Source organism: Phyllostomus hastatus, unplaced genomic scaffold, assembly GCF_019186645.2.
Source record: "Phyllostomus hastatus isolate PE091 unplaced genomic scaffold, TTU_PhHast_1.1 phas_contig_402, whole genome shotgun sequence".
Taxonomy (NCBI): domain Eukaryota; kingdom Metazoa; phylum Chordata; class Mammalia; order Chiroptera; family Phyllostomidae; genus Phyllostomus; species Phyllostomus hastatus.
The window spans coordinates 11,441,330-11,457,019 of record NW_025333873.1 but is presented as its reverse complement, the minus strand read 5'-3'; the positions used below and the strand labels follow the sequence as shown (position 1 = coordinate 11,457,019).

At 46.8% G+C, this 15,690-nt stretch overlaps 1 protein-coding gene across 4 annotated transcripts in view; it reads right to left on the bottom strand.

Annotated features, from left to right (window-relative positions):
- NBAS (NBAS subunit of NRZ tethering complex) overlaps nt 1-15,690 on the bottom strand; it is a 243,145-nt gene that overhangs the window by 161,036 nt on the left and 66,419 nt on the right. For all 4 annotated transcript variants that reach the window (XM_045844418.1, XM_045844421.1, XM_045844420.1 and 1 more), the window contains exons 20-21: nt 13,116-13,220; nt 12,565-12,701 (exon numbers count right to left, since the gene is read on the bottom strand). In XM_045844418.1, coding sequence (XP_045700374.1) covers nt 12,565-12,701; nt 13,116-13,220 — 242 coding nt within the window. The remainder of the gene's footprint in view (nt 1-12,564; nt 12,702-13,115; nt 13,221-15,690) is intronic.

Sequence of the window (15,690 nt, the reverse complement as noted above, 5' to 3'; positions counted from 1 at the left end):
GCCTCATCACCCCCCAAATCCCCGTGTTTTCCTGCTCCTAGGCTTGCGTTGAATGTGCACTTCACACGCTAGTGTAAAGCTATCCAACTGTGCCCACCCCATGGCTGACACTCACACGGTGCTGACTATGAGTGAACACGAACATGAAGTTCGAAGCAATTACAAGCACACGCTCAGCGGTCCCGAGAGACAACCAACGTCGTTTTCCCCATTTCACAGCAGAGGCAACAGAGGCACAGAAACGTTCGGTGACTTGTCCAGAGTCATACAGCCGAAAAGACGCAGCAGGGATTTGAACCCAGGAGGTCTGGGCCCAGAGCCTGCGGTCTCAGAGCCCGATATCCTAACTCCCTGAATCCCACCTTTTCCAGCCCAAATCACTGCTTCTCACAGGTGTTTCTTCGACCACTCCAAGCCAGAGTGCTTTCTTCCTGTTCCGAATCCTCACTACATATAACTGGGTAAGTCATCTGGCATTTATTCCTATTTCACCTTATGAAAATATATAGGTGGTATATCCATTTCATGTTTTCCGGGACTTCCTATGTATGATTTTGTTAAGTTCCTAGTAAATCATGTGCCTCACCATGAAAAGTAGATATTGCTTTCTTGTAAATACTGATTGCACCCATCCCAGCAGTGCTATGAGCACAGCAATAACAAGTAAGTGATTATATCTAAGTTTCCATAAATGCATTATTTCACCTAATCCTCAGACACCCCAGAATTTACATTTACAATTACAAATTTGCAGGTGAGTGAACTACATGAACTCCAAACTCATCGCTGACTCCTGAACGGATGGTTTAAAGATCAGCAGGAACAGATGCACTGACATTCTCCTCATTCTACCTACAAAACGACCTACAAAAAAACTCTAAAGAGCTACCAAGATGAGACTTAGTCAAGACACGAAACTTCATCTGAGCAGTACGTGGAACTGTGAAACCTCAGACACCGGCTGTCAGGAAAGGGGCGCTGTCGCAGGCGGGGCGCCGAAGCGTCAGTCGGGAGGGAGGAAGAGCCCTGTAGTGACTGCATTGTGTCCACACATCCATCTTTTGTGACACTGCTGAGTGCACCTGACCCTGAAAGGTGTCTGCAACAGGACACCGCTCCAAACTGCTGCTGCGGCTTCCACTGATGCCACAGCCACACCACGAAGACCGCTCACGCGCTAGGACCCCTGCTGGACGACACAACCCCAACGCTCCTCTGTCATCGCACTGCCAGGACGGTTTCCCATTCCACGCACGGCAAAACCAAAGATCTGGGGGGGCTACGTGACTTCCCGGAGGAACACAGCGAGGAGGGACGGACCAAGATGCACACCCGTGTTCCTGAGGAAAGCCTTCGCCTCCCCCACGTACCATGCTAGCACTCATGCATGTCCAATACATGTCAGTACCGTGTCGTGATCCCAACATGGGCATGTCATGGATGTTTCCCCCACAGCTGGTTTATAGAGAAGGCAAACTTTTAGGATTAAAAACTGGGCCCACGCTCAGATCAAAACATTTCTTAAAATAATGCATATGCTTTGCCTACAAAATATAAATTTGATTCCTAACGGAATTTTACTTATTACAAATACAATATTTAAACATGCTTGCCCATATCAGGAATTGGGCAAAGTGTCTCACAGGGTTATTTATATGTTAATTAAATATAGTGTGATAAAGAGATTCACTGCTGTTACAGAGAAGTATTTACATATTAATGAAATCTTGACTGGAAAAGACATCGTGCGATCAAAAAGAATTACAGGGACTATTTCCCCGAGGCAGTTCAACCATTCAGGAGATATTATAATCTTCTTAAAAATCACATGTTCTGAAATTATTGGTCAAGGTATTTAAATTTTGTAAGAAAATGAATAATGGAACAAAAATCTCATCCCTATGAAAAGACTACCGTTCACTAGGTAATGTTGAATCTAATAACATTTTTTAGGGGAATAAAAATCAGAAACTCTAAACTCCATTCAGCCATATTAAAACATTTGACAATAGTTACATACACACTAAAATGATAATGTAATTAAAATTATTTTTACAATAACTCCTTAATTCAGAACACATTTTACTAATGCCTTACAAAATGTTTTGCTTTCAAAGCAGGCTAACAATCCTTTTTCTGCTTCTCTCATGAACATGCTATGAGAATTATATGTGAAACACAACATTTGTTTGTAAATTTTTTAAAATGTGTCACACTCAATCACGAAATGCTTGTTGAACAGAAGAGGAGACGAGGGCTGGCAGGGTGGCCGGCGTGGCCGGGGTGGCCAGGGTGGCCAGGGCACCATCCCACACGGCTCCATCCCCGTCGGGGGGGCGTGCAAAGGCAACCACCGGTCCATGTTTCTCTCTCTCCCCCTCTCCCCCTCTCTCTCAAAACAATGAGAAAAAAAAAAACTGTATCCCCCAGTGAGGACTGAAATCACTTTAATAGCAAAGAGGACACAAATTAATCAGTACAACCTCACTGCCCTATCCTTTTCAGGGCACATAACGAATGTCAGCATCAAAACACTGTCCGAGGCCCATAAAAATCACCCTGAAATAACTGTGTTTCTGCCTCCTGATTCAAAAAAACCGCCCTACATCCATTTTGTTGCTTTAAATAAACAGAAAGACGAGAACTGATTGCGAGAAGATCTAAGGTGCCCGCAGCGCCAGGAGACACGCAAACCAAACAGCCCACTGCCGGCCCGGAGGCTGCGCTGGACAGCGGCGCCAGGAGACCCGCCCTCCCCGATCCAAACACCAGGCTCCTCCTGGACTCAGAAACTGCGGACTCGTCCCACTCTGTCCGGGACTCTCCATGTTCCTCTCCATTAACAGTCATCGCGAAGGCCAGAGACTCACTCCAAGAGTCAAACACAAACCAATTTATTGTTCTTTGCTCATAGCAGTTCAGAAATAAACAGCACATATGGGAACTGAATTTTGATTAGGTAACTAATCAACTTTTCCATTTTAAAGGGAAAAGAAACATTTCTGCTTCCTGTGAGAGCCAAAAAGGGAAGGCAGTGCCCCAGTCCTTCCAGAACATTTCACGGTCAAGGCTGCAGTTGTGGTGGTACTGCATTCCAACAACGAAACTATGGTGGGAATAGAATGTGCACTAAAAATGCTCTTCAAAATTTTCAGCGAAGAAAAAAGAAATTTTTATGAACAGGACTGGTCTACATTAAAACATGAGCAAAATGAGACCTATTTGTTTATTGGAAAGTGTCTGCACTAATTCATTCTCAACTAACGAGTTAACAGGGAACATCTTTTGGAGTCTGAGTTCTAGAAGGGTCCAACTTTTTGGCATCTCAGGGCCACACTGGGAGACGAGTTGTCTTGGGCCACATATTAAATACACAAACACCAACGAAAACCGGTGAGCTAAAAAAAAAGGTTTTAAGTAAAGGTACGATTTCTTGTTGGGCCGCATTCATAGCCCCCCTGGGCCGCATGCGGTCCGCCAGCTGCAGGCTGGACAGCCCTGTAACAATATGATACAGGTGAGGACTGAGGAGGTGGACCAACTCTATGTTAAACACGTGCTCAGATGACTCTTACCTAGTCAGAACTCCAAACCTCAGAGACACACTCAGCCCTCAAGACCCAGACTGAACCTTACTCTCACTGATTTACTTTCACTGTAACAAGAAGTAATCACCCCATCTCTAGCCGTATCCATACTCCTCCTATGACACATTCTAATTATGGTAATTATATCCATACACAACCTGTCTGATCTTCCCTACTTGATCCTAATTTATCTGAGGACAGGGACCACACTGACTCCTTCTGTATCCACCTACTTCATATAAGATAGAGCACATGAGCATTCCTTAAATTTTTAATAACAAAAAAATTTCTATGACTCATTCACCTTCTATACAGTGTTCTTTGAAGAAAATGAGCTCATAAAAAGCAATTTAGAAATGTTTTCATTTTTAAATTCATTTCACATGTACTCATCATTAGTTATAAATTTCACTAGAAAGAAGTTGAAGTTCTAAAATCAACATCCGCTCTGCAAGAAACATGAATACGTTTCTTAGGGGAGAAAAACTTCCACAATATCCTTAAAACCATGAAACTAAAGCAACAGTAACTAATTCTGGTACAGTCTTCTGTTGCCTTTCAAAGGAAAAACAAACACATCCATCAAACAATAATCTACCTTCTGAACTGAAAGCTGCCTAGGGTCAAACCTGACTTCAATGAAAAAGACAGTTCAAATTATTTCATCTCTGAAAACAACACAAACTAATGTAAAGTATCAAAACCTCACCAACTTGAAACTGAAAATGGTAAAGAGTAAACTCCTATCTACCTTTCAGATGTCATCCGATCTCTTTAAAGGTAATTTTTCAAGTATATTTTATGGATTATGCTATTACAGTTGTCCCAATTTTTTTTCTCCCTTTTATTCCCCTCCTCCCTGCACACCCCCTCCTACTCGCATTCCCCTCCCCCGTAGTTCATGTCCATGGGTTGTACATATAAGTTCTTTGGCTTCTCCATTCCCTATACTATTCTTAACCACCCTCTGTCTATTTTGTACCTATCTATTTTAATTTTAAAGAGAGAGGAAGGGAGGGAGAAAGAAAGGGAAAGAAATGTCAACGTGAGAGAAAAGCTTTGGTTGGCTGTTCTGCACAGGTGCCCCGACTGGGGACCGAACCTGCAACCCAGGCATGTGTCCTGGTGGGAAATTGAACTCACAACCTTGCAGTTTGAGAGACAGTATTCAACCAACTGAGCCACACCAGCCAGGACTAAAGGCAAATTCTTTATTAGTTATTTAAGTTATAATAACATAAATCAATTTCACCTAAATCAAATTTGTCCTACTGGGAATTTTAATAAAATGCATATGAATATTTTGCTTTTACGACAAACTTCATGCTGTTGTAATGACAAAAAAGTCTCCACGTTTGGCTATTCAAACCCAAGATAGAAAAAACAGGTATTGGAAGAGATACCAGAAGGTCTCTTCGGTTTGGACGCCCCATGTACCGTCAAAAGACAAAGGAGAGGCCCTCCGTAAGCAGTCAGGCCTTCAGGGTGATACAACCTCCCCATCTGGAACCAGAATTACCTGCACCCTTTGCTTCAGTTAAGAAACACTTCCGCAGCAGAAACAGAGGCATGGCCCGCAGGCAGAAGCCGCTCTAAATCTTACTGAATAGCAACGTTAACCTCACTGAAAGTGTATCGTGTCTTGAGGACATCATGTTAAGTGAAATAAGCCGGTCATGAGGAGGGCAACACTGCACAGTGACACTCACAGGGACAGAGCGCGCAGTGGTGGCCGCCAGGGGCCGGGCTGGAAGCAAAGGGGAGCTCGTGTGTGACGGGACAGGGTTCGTCTCCCGAGAGGAAGGGGGCTCTGCACTGCACGCTGGCTGCACAGCCGTGGGACACACGGCGATGGCGATGGTTACTATGGGTCTGGGTTATGTTATGTGCATTTCACTGTTTTAAAGAAGTTAAATAAAATCAAATGTGTATTGTGGCCGAATGGTCCAAACAAAATCAGAAACATACAGAGCCAAAGAGCCATGCTTCACGAATGCGCAGAAGACATACGTGTATGATCAACACGGGCACGGCAGCAGGAGAATGCAACTAGCACATCACCTCGCTCTCGGCCTGAGACCATCCTTCCCAGGTCATTTTGAAGAGTTTGCTGTTAACTGCGCCTTATCTACCTTGCCACACCGATACCGGTCTTTTCCGCATCTCTTCACACTACCACCGTTTGTTCATTCAACAGTCATTAACCATCGCTGCGTGGCTCAATATATGTTCACAGCACTTCATTATGAGATACGGGTCAGTCTGGTGATGATACCAAGCTTTAAAAAATGCCACAGGCTATTAGCAACCTCTGAAACAGAAAACACCTCCAAATGGGTCGCCCAAAGGCCTTCTAAGCTCTGGGTGACTGACAAAGACTTATCAGTGACAAGGAAAGGATGTAAAACCTACTGACCCGGTGGCACTTCCCAGTGAAAAGTGGTAATGAGAAAATTCGTGGAGACCCTGGATTCTCTGTGGCACCCAGTGGGGCGGACCACACAAGAGGGACAGAGGCCCAAGAAAAGCAGGGCTGATTCAGGGTCGGCAAGGGGATGAGGTGCCGGGAACACACGCGGGAGTCGGGGTGCGCACAGCACAGAGAGACCCTGGGCCTGCAGGTCCCAGGGGGGGTCTGTCCCACAGCTGATCGTACTGTTTGCTTTCAAGCTGCCCCAAACAAAAGCGGAGAAAGTGCTGTTTATCGTCTCTGTGCCACACTGGAAGAAGAGGGGTTGTCCTGGGCCACGCATTAAATACGCTGCCACACGTAATCACAAAAAAAATTGCATCATGTTTTAGGTACATTTACGATTTGTGTGGGGCCGTGAGCTGGACACGCCGGCTAGGGCAGCAGCAGTTTCTGAACGTGGGGTGACGGGAGGTGCGTGCTGACGTAAGACCAGGCTGACGTGCTATGTGATCTAAGAGTCGGTGACGATTGTTTTCGCTCAGCCACTTTTTATTTTTATCTTTAATGACGTGTCACATAACTTACGGTGGCACTGACAGGCCAGAAGGATGAGAAGTCAACAAATAATTCATAAAACCGCAAACTCGGACGGGAAGATGGGAACATCTAAAACGTTTTCACGGCTCACACGGGCACGCTCCGTCTGCATTCTACGACATGCTCTTCACGATCAAACTTTCAATCGTCAGCCAACCTAAGCTGGGACTGTCACAAGCAAGCAAACTGCCACGTTACCATAGTAGCAGCTTTCCTAGGATGATGAAAAGAATACGGGATTCAGACATTCTATTTCCATTGACTGTTTTGTCACTTACATTATAAAATATTTAGATATTGCAATATCTCAAAACACACTAAATATAATTCCATCTTCCCGTGTTGATTCTGGGGATAATCCACGACTATAAATATAAGGACCGATTTTCATTGTCTAGTAGACATATGGGTCAGAGAATTTCTGGACTGACAGATATTAAACGACAGTTTATTTCCACATATTAAAAGTACATGTAGTCTAAATGCAATGTCCTATCCTGGGTGGGATACTGAAACAGAAAAAGGGTATCACTACAAAAGCTGGCTAAACCCAAACAAATACCATGGTATTAATAGTATTGTACCGTCGGTTCTGCTACGATGTTTTCAAAATGCAAGTTTGTCCAATGCATCAACACCCCAGGGAACAACTTGAGTGTAACACAAATTCCGCGTCTGCTCGTGCACAACGCCACCCACGAGAAACCTCGGGTGAGCACAGAGAACTGCACTCGACGGGCCAGGCCACGGCAGGCCCCGTGCACACACGTACACTTCCCACACAGCCGCCAGGGCCTCGGTCCCCAGAGTGGTGGCGGCCTCTCCCGGCCACATCAGATTTCTGAAACCACCCCCTCCCTCCACTTCCCAATGACACATGACCTGCAACTCTCCGACACCCGTGTCCACCAGCAAAGTCTTTTTCAGGTCTTTTTCAAGGTAAAGTACCATATGCTAGTACTTAACAGCTGTGAAACCCTGGGACAATTTTTATTAGGTTCCTAACTTTGTTCAACTGTACAGAGTTTTTGTTTCTGTTTTGTTTTTTTCCAGGCTTTTCCCCCCACATCCCACTACTGTCATCCGCCCCCCCCCCAACTGGTCATCTGTGGACAAAGAACCACCCATAACTGTACCTCGGCCACCCAGGACCTCCATATGCAAACGCACAGGCTGTTTACGGAACAAGCGCAGCTGGCCGAAGGAGCCAGGGCGGGAAGAAAACCCAGCTCACATCTCACTTACCCATGCACCTAGCTCCTCCTTCCCCGAGGCTCCTCTGCTTCTGAGCCGGGCCCCGCCCGCCCCTCCCCGTGTGCACAGCAGCTGGACCTCCACTGATGCCTCAGTCTGCACCAGCTGGAGCCCACCCTCCCACACCGGCCGTGCCTGGGGGCCTCATGTGCGCCCTGTCTTCTCTCTCTGGGGCCTCTTGGCTGGAAGGGCTGTCCCACCTTTCTCCCCTTACTGCTCATCCTCAGAGACTCTCCTGTCACAGACTAGATGACATCATACCCAGCAGACCAAACATCCTCATCGAAGGAAGTCTGAGGTCATTCCATTATAGCATCTCCTAAGACATCCCACTCACGGATGTGCTAGGAAGGCCTTCCCTACATGTGCTGTCTGGCGTGTTGTCCCCTGTTGTCCCCAGTTGTCCCTGCACACTGGGGCCCCAGGCTCCAGGCCGGGCCCCGCCTAGGGCTGCCCTTCCCTGCTCCTCCCGCTTGCGGCTCAGTCTCTCCCATCACTGCACGCCGAACCCCGCTGTGCTGATTCCGCTCATTGGTTTTTTCCCAGACAGCTGAACACACGCCAGCGGACACCTAACTTTTGGCATTAAGAAAAACCTTTCCAAAACATGATGTATTTTTTCCCACCCCTGTAAAAGACAAAAGCAGACATCATAAAGTCTTTTCTTGGGACCACTAAATGGTAATTATTTTCAAGCTACTATAAAAGTGTTTTTAATAATTCCTATGATCACTGTAGGAAAACATGGGAAATACAGATAAACAACAAGAGAATGGCATCACCTGATACCTTACCAACCAGAGGCAATGACTGGTGATTTTTCGTTATAGAACTAACTTTCTGGACTTTTTCCTAAGCAAATACACTTCTCCAGTTTGGGACACAAATTCAGTGTCCCCCATTTACTCAGTAATTGCTGCACTCCATGTGTTCAAGTGAACAGGAGGCCTCATCCCACACCCACCGTTACATACTCCCCCACAGAGCACGGGAGCACCTGGGCCCCGGGCAGTGACTGCAGCTGCAAAGGGCAGCTGGGGAGAAGCTGGAAGTCCCTGAGGCCCTGAGCCCACTGCGCTGGCCCAGCACTGTGCTATCTCTACGGAGATGGTCTGGCAAAGCCTGCTGGGATCATGCCTCACAGGGCCTGCGCCCTGCCCACAGTCAGGCTCCAAGGTTACCACTCTTACATCTCACACTTCCAAGTTCAGCCACATTCTCAAGCTGAGTGTGACCGTGGCAGAGGCAGCTGACTCCAGGGAGGCTTCTGTCCTCAGCCACACTCTGGGGCGGGCACATCGGGGCCCTGAGGTTAAGCCAGGTCACCAACTCCGACCCTCCTTCTTCCTGGTGCCACCCCCTTGGGGACTGTGGGCTCTCCAGCTGGGGCACTTCACCCCAAACTCCATCACAGGAATTCCACCTTCAACATGAAGGGCCTTGTCCTCATCCTCTTCTTCCCCAATGGGCAAATCCACGTAGGCACTCAGGGGAGCCTGCCTTTGCCAGGCCCCCAGCACCTGCTGCGTCCTTTCCCCGGGAAATCAGGGCGCCCCGGCCTGACCTGTGTGTGACCCAGAGGGGCCACTCAAGGGACGCTTCCCTGAACAAAATGCACAAAGCTTTTGACTGCTGGGCCCCAACCCCATTTTCCCCATAAATCCTGTGGTTTTCACTGCACAATGTGCACAGCTAGTGATTTTTAAGAATGCATGTGTCACATTATGTGCAGAAGTGACTGTTCCAGCAATAATTTCTTAGCTTTGATGAAGTGCTATGGTTATGTAAGGAAGGGTAAGCTAGAGAGAAGAGTATACATGAAGTCTCTGTATTATCTTTGCAACTTTTCTGTAACTATAGGATTATTCCAGTAAAAAAGTTATTTTTTTTATTTTTATTTATTGATTTGAGGGGGGAGGGAGGAAGAAGAGGGAGAGAAAAATCGACTTGTTGTTCCACTTACTGATGCATTCATTGGTCGTTTCTTGTGTACGCCCTGACCGGAGATGGAACCTGCGACCTTGGCCTGTCGGGGGACAGCGCTCTAACCAAGTGAGTAGTACCCAGCCAGAGGCTCCACTAAAAAGTTTAGTAAGTTTATGATGTATATAAGTACGTGAGGCCAAGGTCTTGGCATCAAATTCAGCAGTAATAATAACTGGTAACAGTTAAGTAAGTAGCACTTGCTTGGTGCCAAGCACCGTTCTCAGTACTTCATGCACATTAACTCTCTGGTCATTCTCACAACACTAAGAAGTAAGCGCTGTAATCATCACCATTTTACAGGTGAGAAGACTGAGGCACAGTTGAAAACTCGTCCAAGACGACGGATCTGGACAACGTGGCCCTAGCATCAGTGTTCCGACCCCTGCGCTGTTACACTCTCCCAACACATGCCTGTTTAAAATACAGCCTTTTACACCAGACATTTCCATTATTCTGGAAAGGCTTGAAACGGGAAGAGGCACAAATTTTATAATTTAAATAACCCTTCTAAAATGTGCTATAACACCTGAAACTAATGTTATATTAGATGTCACTGCAATTGAAACATAAGAAAATAAATAAATAAAATGTGCTATAAACGTCAAAAATACCAAAGTCAAAAAAGATAGTATAAAAATGTCACCTTTCTACTTAAAAACCACAACAGTCACCGAGAATATAGAGTATAAATGTTTGATAGCAATGACAAACTATGGGTGGTAGTTAATTAAAAGATGTATCACCTATGACAGAAAATGTGATTTCAAAGTATCACGGAACTCAGTCACATTTCATCAATGTCAAAATCACACGGTAATTTAAGAGTGACAATATAACATACAAAATAACATACCATGGAAGTTTCCCAGAAATCATAATCATAAAATTTTGTTGACTGAAAATTGGTAAATGAGATTCCGTTTAAATGCAAAGGAAAAAGTCCTGCCTGAGGAATCTCAAAACAGAGCAGTGAAAAGGTCCGCTCGTGGGAGAAACTCACTATCACTGTCCAAAATATCACACAGCTTGAACCCTAACATGCAGAACCACACCCACCCCAACTGGTGCACGCACTTGTTCAAAAACACTTAACTGAGCCTGTACCCTGCACTCTTCTAGGCACTGAGGCTATGCTAGTAAACACGATGGAATTTATCCTCATTCGGTCGTGCGTTCATTCATTCATTCATCCAACAAGTATTTGCTGGGTGCCTACAATGTGCCTCTGTTCCAAGTGCAGAAGGTGAGGACGGAAACAGCACATGCAGAAATCCCTGTCCTCTGGGAGCTGGCATGTTAGAAGGGCAAACAGACAATAAGCGAGATGAACAAGTTACAAGTGAAACTAAAACAGACAGTGATAAATGCTAGGAAGAAGGAAAGCAGGAAAGGGGGGTTTAAAGTGAGGGTACTCTGTAACTAGGATGGTCAGGCAGAGTGGAGAAGACACGCACCAGGTATAAGGAGGAGGCAAGGAAGAAAGTGAGCCCCCTTCAGGACACCCTCTAATCTGTTCTCACACAGGCAGGAGATGGACCTACCCTTCCTAGTTAGCAAACACGTGCGCGGAACCCACGACACAGGCACCGCCCTAGGCTCTGGGGGCAGAACAGTAAGGACGAGATGGCTGCTGCCTGCAAGAGTTCGTCTGGGGTCAGAGCTGGGTGTTTGTTACAGAGTGGAGCGACAGGGAGAGAACAGCAGGAAGGGGGGCAGACGTAAAAGGGACTGACCGCGGCAGCACACGCACAGTGGTGTAAGACAGAGTGAACAGAGCAGGACGAGAACGCAAAGGAATGAGCTCTGGAGGACCTCACTCACGGAAGAGGCCAGGCCTAAAGCAGCTGGCCTGGCTCTGCGCCCCATGGGCTTCTGGAGACAGAACGAACCCCATGGACTTCTGGAGACAGAACGAACCCCATGGACGTCTGGAGACAGAACGAACCCCATGGACGTCTGGAGACAGAACGAACCCCATGGACGTCTGGAGACAGAACGAACCAGCATGCTCAATGGGAAAGACTGTCCAGAGACACAAAGATGAATCCAAAAAAAAAAGGTTTCTATTTTTTCAATGTGTTTAAAATGAATATAACGTAAAGACCCATAAGAAACTAGAGATTTTCAAAGTCTGCCTAAGCAACCTATCACAGAACAAAGATTCAAAATAACTTCATCTCCTGATTACGCTCTGCTGCAGTATGGCGTACCAAAGGTATTTATCGAAATTCCGATCAGTTTATGGAGGGCCTCAGAAAGAAAGCGTAGGGCATTCAAAGATAAAATAGCACAGTGCGTTATAAAGCTATAAAAACAGCAAAGGGCCACTTTGCTTTCTCACTGCTCCTGGTGCCTCTGGAGTTTCTCAGGGCTGAGAAGGGCTGTTAAAATAAGCAGGATTCCATCAGCCCTGTGTCCCCTCGGCCTAATTCCAAATGTGGTCAGAACTACACCTCAATTCCTACAAGATTCCAACAGATACCTGTTCTTAACCACAAAACAGTACATGCTGAGTGCCTAACAGCCAAATCAGGGGGCTGCCTAAAAGGGGATACTGCCTTTGTGCTACACACACTGTGGTTTTAGGATCATTTAAAAATACGTCAGAAATAACTTCACAAATAGAGAAAAGGTTAAATAGATTAATTTTTCAATTTAAGGTGCTCGGCAAAATCAGCACTGCTGGAACTCAGAAAGCAGGTAAAATCCGGCCGCAGCGCCACGTACCAGGCCTCGGGCAGCAGCGCGGCGTACTCGTGCGGAGAGGTGGTCTCCGGGAAGTTGGAGAGGACCGCGAGGCGGTGGGGGAGCAGGTCTGGCCCGTGGTAGGTGAACAGGATCTCCAGGGCTTGCACGTTACTCTCCTGTACGAAAGGCAAGGAGTAAGTTCCAATGTGAACTGTAGACATAAAGGAATGATCGGTATGAACGTTCGAAAACATTTCACTGATGTTTTATACAGTTCTGACGTGAAGTATTTTGAAATACTCCTGATTCTCCCTAGTCTGTATCATGTCCTGCAATCTAAAGCTATAAAAAATTATTTTTAAAAGTCAGAATGACGAATAAAAGCCTTTTAAAATAGGATTCCATTTGTGCACATTCACACAATAAAATACTAATTAATACTACATAAATACTGCATTATTGTTGCAGTACATTAACACTACAACAGAAAAGAAAATATAACAGTATGCATATGCATTAACACTAACTGCATGACTCAAAAATTTACAAATTGTTAACCACAGTTGTTTTATTTACAAAAGAGACGTTACCCGAGCATACGTTCTTGCTGAGAGAACAATATTCTGATTTCTGAACTTCTTGAAGAATTCCGCATCAAACCTCTGTTCGGGTGCGTGACGCACTCCTAGGATTTCCTGAAGGGAGCAGGGGTTTCGTGAAAGGCCTTTTAGATGTCAATGACAGGAAAACAGTACAAACCCTGACCATCCCGCCCACCTAAACACAGAGGGCTGGAACTCACTGAACCACCACACCTGCAGCCTCGCCTTCACTTTGAACATGGCTGGTCTACAAGTGCTGTTAATTTTTTAACGCCCAGAAGTCGAGGAAGTAGGTGGTACGAGTTACATGAATTCCAGTAGGACGACCCTGACCCGCCGCCCGGTGAAAACCAATCAGCGACAGCACGCGCGGCTGCGCGTCCTGAGCACAGCCGTGTCTGTGTGAGAACTCGCACTCACCGCTGCTGGGGCAAAGTCGGTAAAACGCAGAACGAGCCGTCCCTCCCCCCAGCGACATTCACTGAGTGTCTACCATGTGCTGGGGGCACTGCGGCAGGCAGTCGTGATACAGCCAACGGTACCCTGACCCTACTCTCCGGGTGCCTTAAAATCCAGCAAACAGGACCAGGCAAAGGGAAACACTGGTTCTGGGAGGACAGGAAGGCTCCCCAGAAACGGCCCCGAACCGGACACAGAAGGACGAACGGGAGTTAGGGCAAGTGCAAGGGCAGGTCTCCCCGAATGATGTATGTATGACCAGGGCTCACGTCTGTCCTGCTCAGAGCTGAAGCCCAGATACAGAGCACACAAAACAAACAGCCAACAAACACTGTCACCTTTGAATTAATCTACTGAGACAGGAAGAGGGAAGAAGGAGGATCTCTGGAGGAGGTGAGAGGGGGAGGCGGAGAGACAGAAGTCCACGTGCAGACGTGTTGAGGTAGGGCCCACAGCACATCCAGAGGGAGCTCCCCACATCTAAAAGGCGGGTGGGTACACAGGGGAGGAGTTCTGAGATATGAGCCAGATACATGATGCAGTCCTTAACACAGAAGCTAAGATGATTCCAAGGGAAAGGAAGTGGAACGAAATGAAAGGAGACTGAGGCATAATACCACCATTTAAGAGGCGAGCAAGGAAAAGGGACTCTGGTTCGGAAAAGCGGAGGGAGGCACCCTGGGAGACAGGAAAGGAAAAGCGGAGGGAGTGCGCGCACACTCGTCTCCTCTTTCCGCTGTTGGGCCAATTCCCCTCCCCCTCTCCTGGTTCGCTCCCGTGAGCACACGCAAGACTTCTTCCCTCTTCTATTAAGACAACCACCCTTAGTCTTTCCTGTTTCTCCTGCCACCCCGACCCTGTCTGCTCCCCTTCACAGTCAGACTCCTTTGGGGAGGGGCCCACAGCCACGGGCTCCACGGGGCCCATCTCCCAGTCCCTCCTAAGCTGTTCCCGCCTCTGACAAAAATGCGCCTTCCTGCGCCTCCTTACACAGCATGCAAGACCTCTCAACACATGGCCACGAACCCTTCTAACCACCTCTCCTCTCTTCGCTCCAGCTCTCTCTGTCGGGAGCCCACGGGTTACTTTCGGGCTGCTAATCAGAGGCCCAGCCACAAATCCCTCCTCCCTATTTATTTAGACAAACGACTTGCCTTCCCTAAGCCTCGGTCTCCATATCCACAAAACTGAGGGGATACTAGTGCCTGACTCTGGGGATTATTGAGACACGATCTGGACTAAGTATGTAAGACACTGGTTGGTGAACAGTTAAGTCCTCAACAAATACACTGGTATTTCTCTTTTATGTTCTTTTTCTAGGATTTTATTTAGTTTTTAGAGAGAGGGGGAGGGAGGGAGAAAAAGAGAGAGGCAAACATCAATGTGTGGTTGCCCCTTATGTTCCCCTAACTGGGGACCTGGCCTGCAAACCAGGTATGTGCCCTGACTGGGAATCGAACCAACAACCCTCTGGTTCACAAGCCCACACTGAATCCACCGAGCTACACCAGCCAGGGCCAAATACATTGGTACTTCTCAAGATACCCTCTTACCTACTAGTCCCCTCAACAAATATTTACTGGGACCCTCAACAAGCCAGGCAGCATCATGGCCCTGGGCACTGCAGCCACTGCAGCAAACAGAGCCCCACCCTTGGGGACTCCCCCTTCTCAAGGCCCTAACTCTGTTTCCCTTTCCCTGAGCACTAGTTGAAATAGGATCCCATTTCCTCCCGTGCAGGGTCGTGCAGGGTCGTCTCAGGCATCCCCAGGACAAACGTAATGTTCTTCTCCATCAGGCCCCCTCATCAATGGTTCATGTTTTCATTAGCATCAATGACTGCCTATGTAATAAGGGACTGTCCCTTTGTCCTCTCTTGATCTCCAGCACTAGCTTGATGTCTGGCATGTAGTACGCACTTGAATAAAATTTACATGAAGCCATTTTTATGTCACTTATCACAGAACTAATAAAGTAGACATGTCCTATGATTAAAATGCAATGCCTGTCTCTACCACTACCTACTGGCTAGTCATTATATCTATATATCTTCATTTACGAGTTTTAACAGCCAAATTCATCCACTTCATTTACTTTTCAAAAG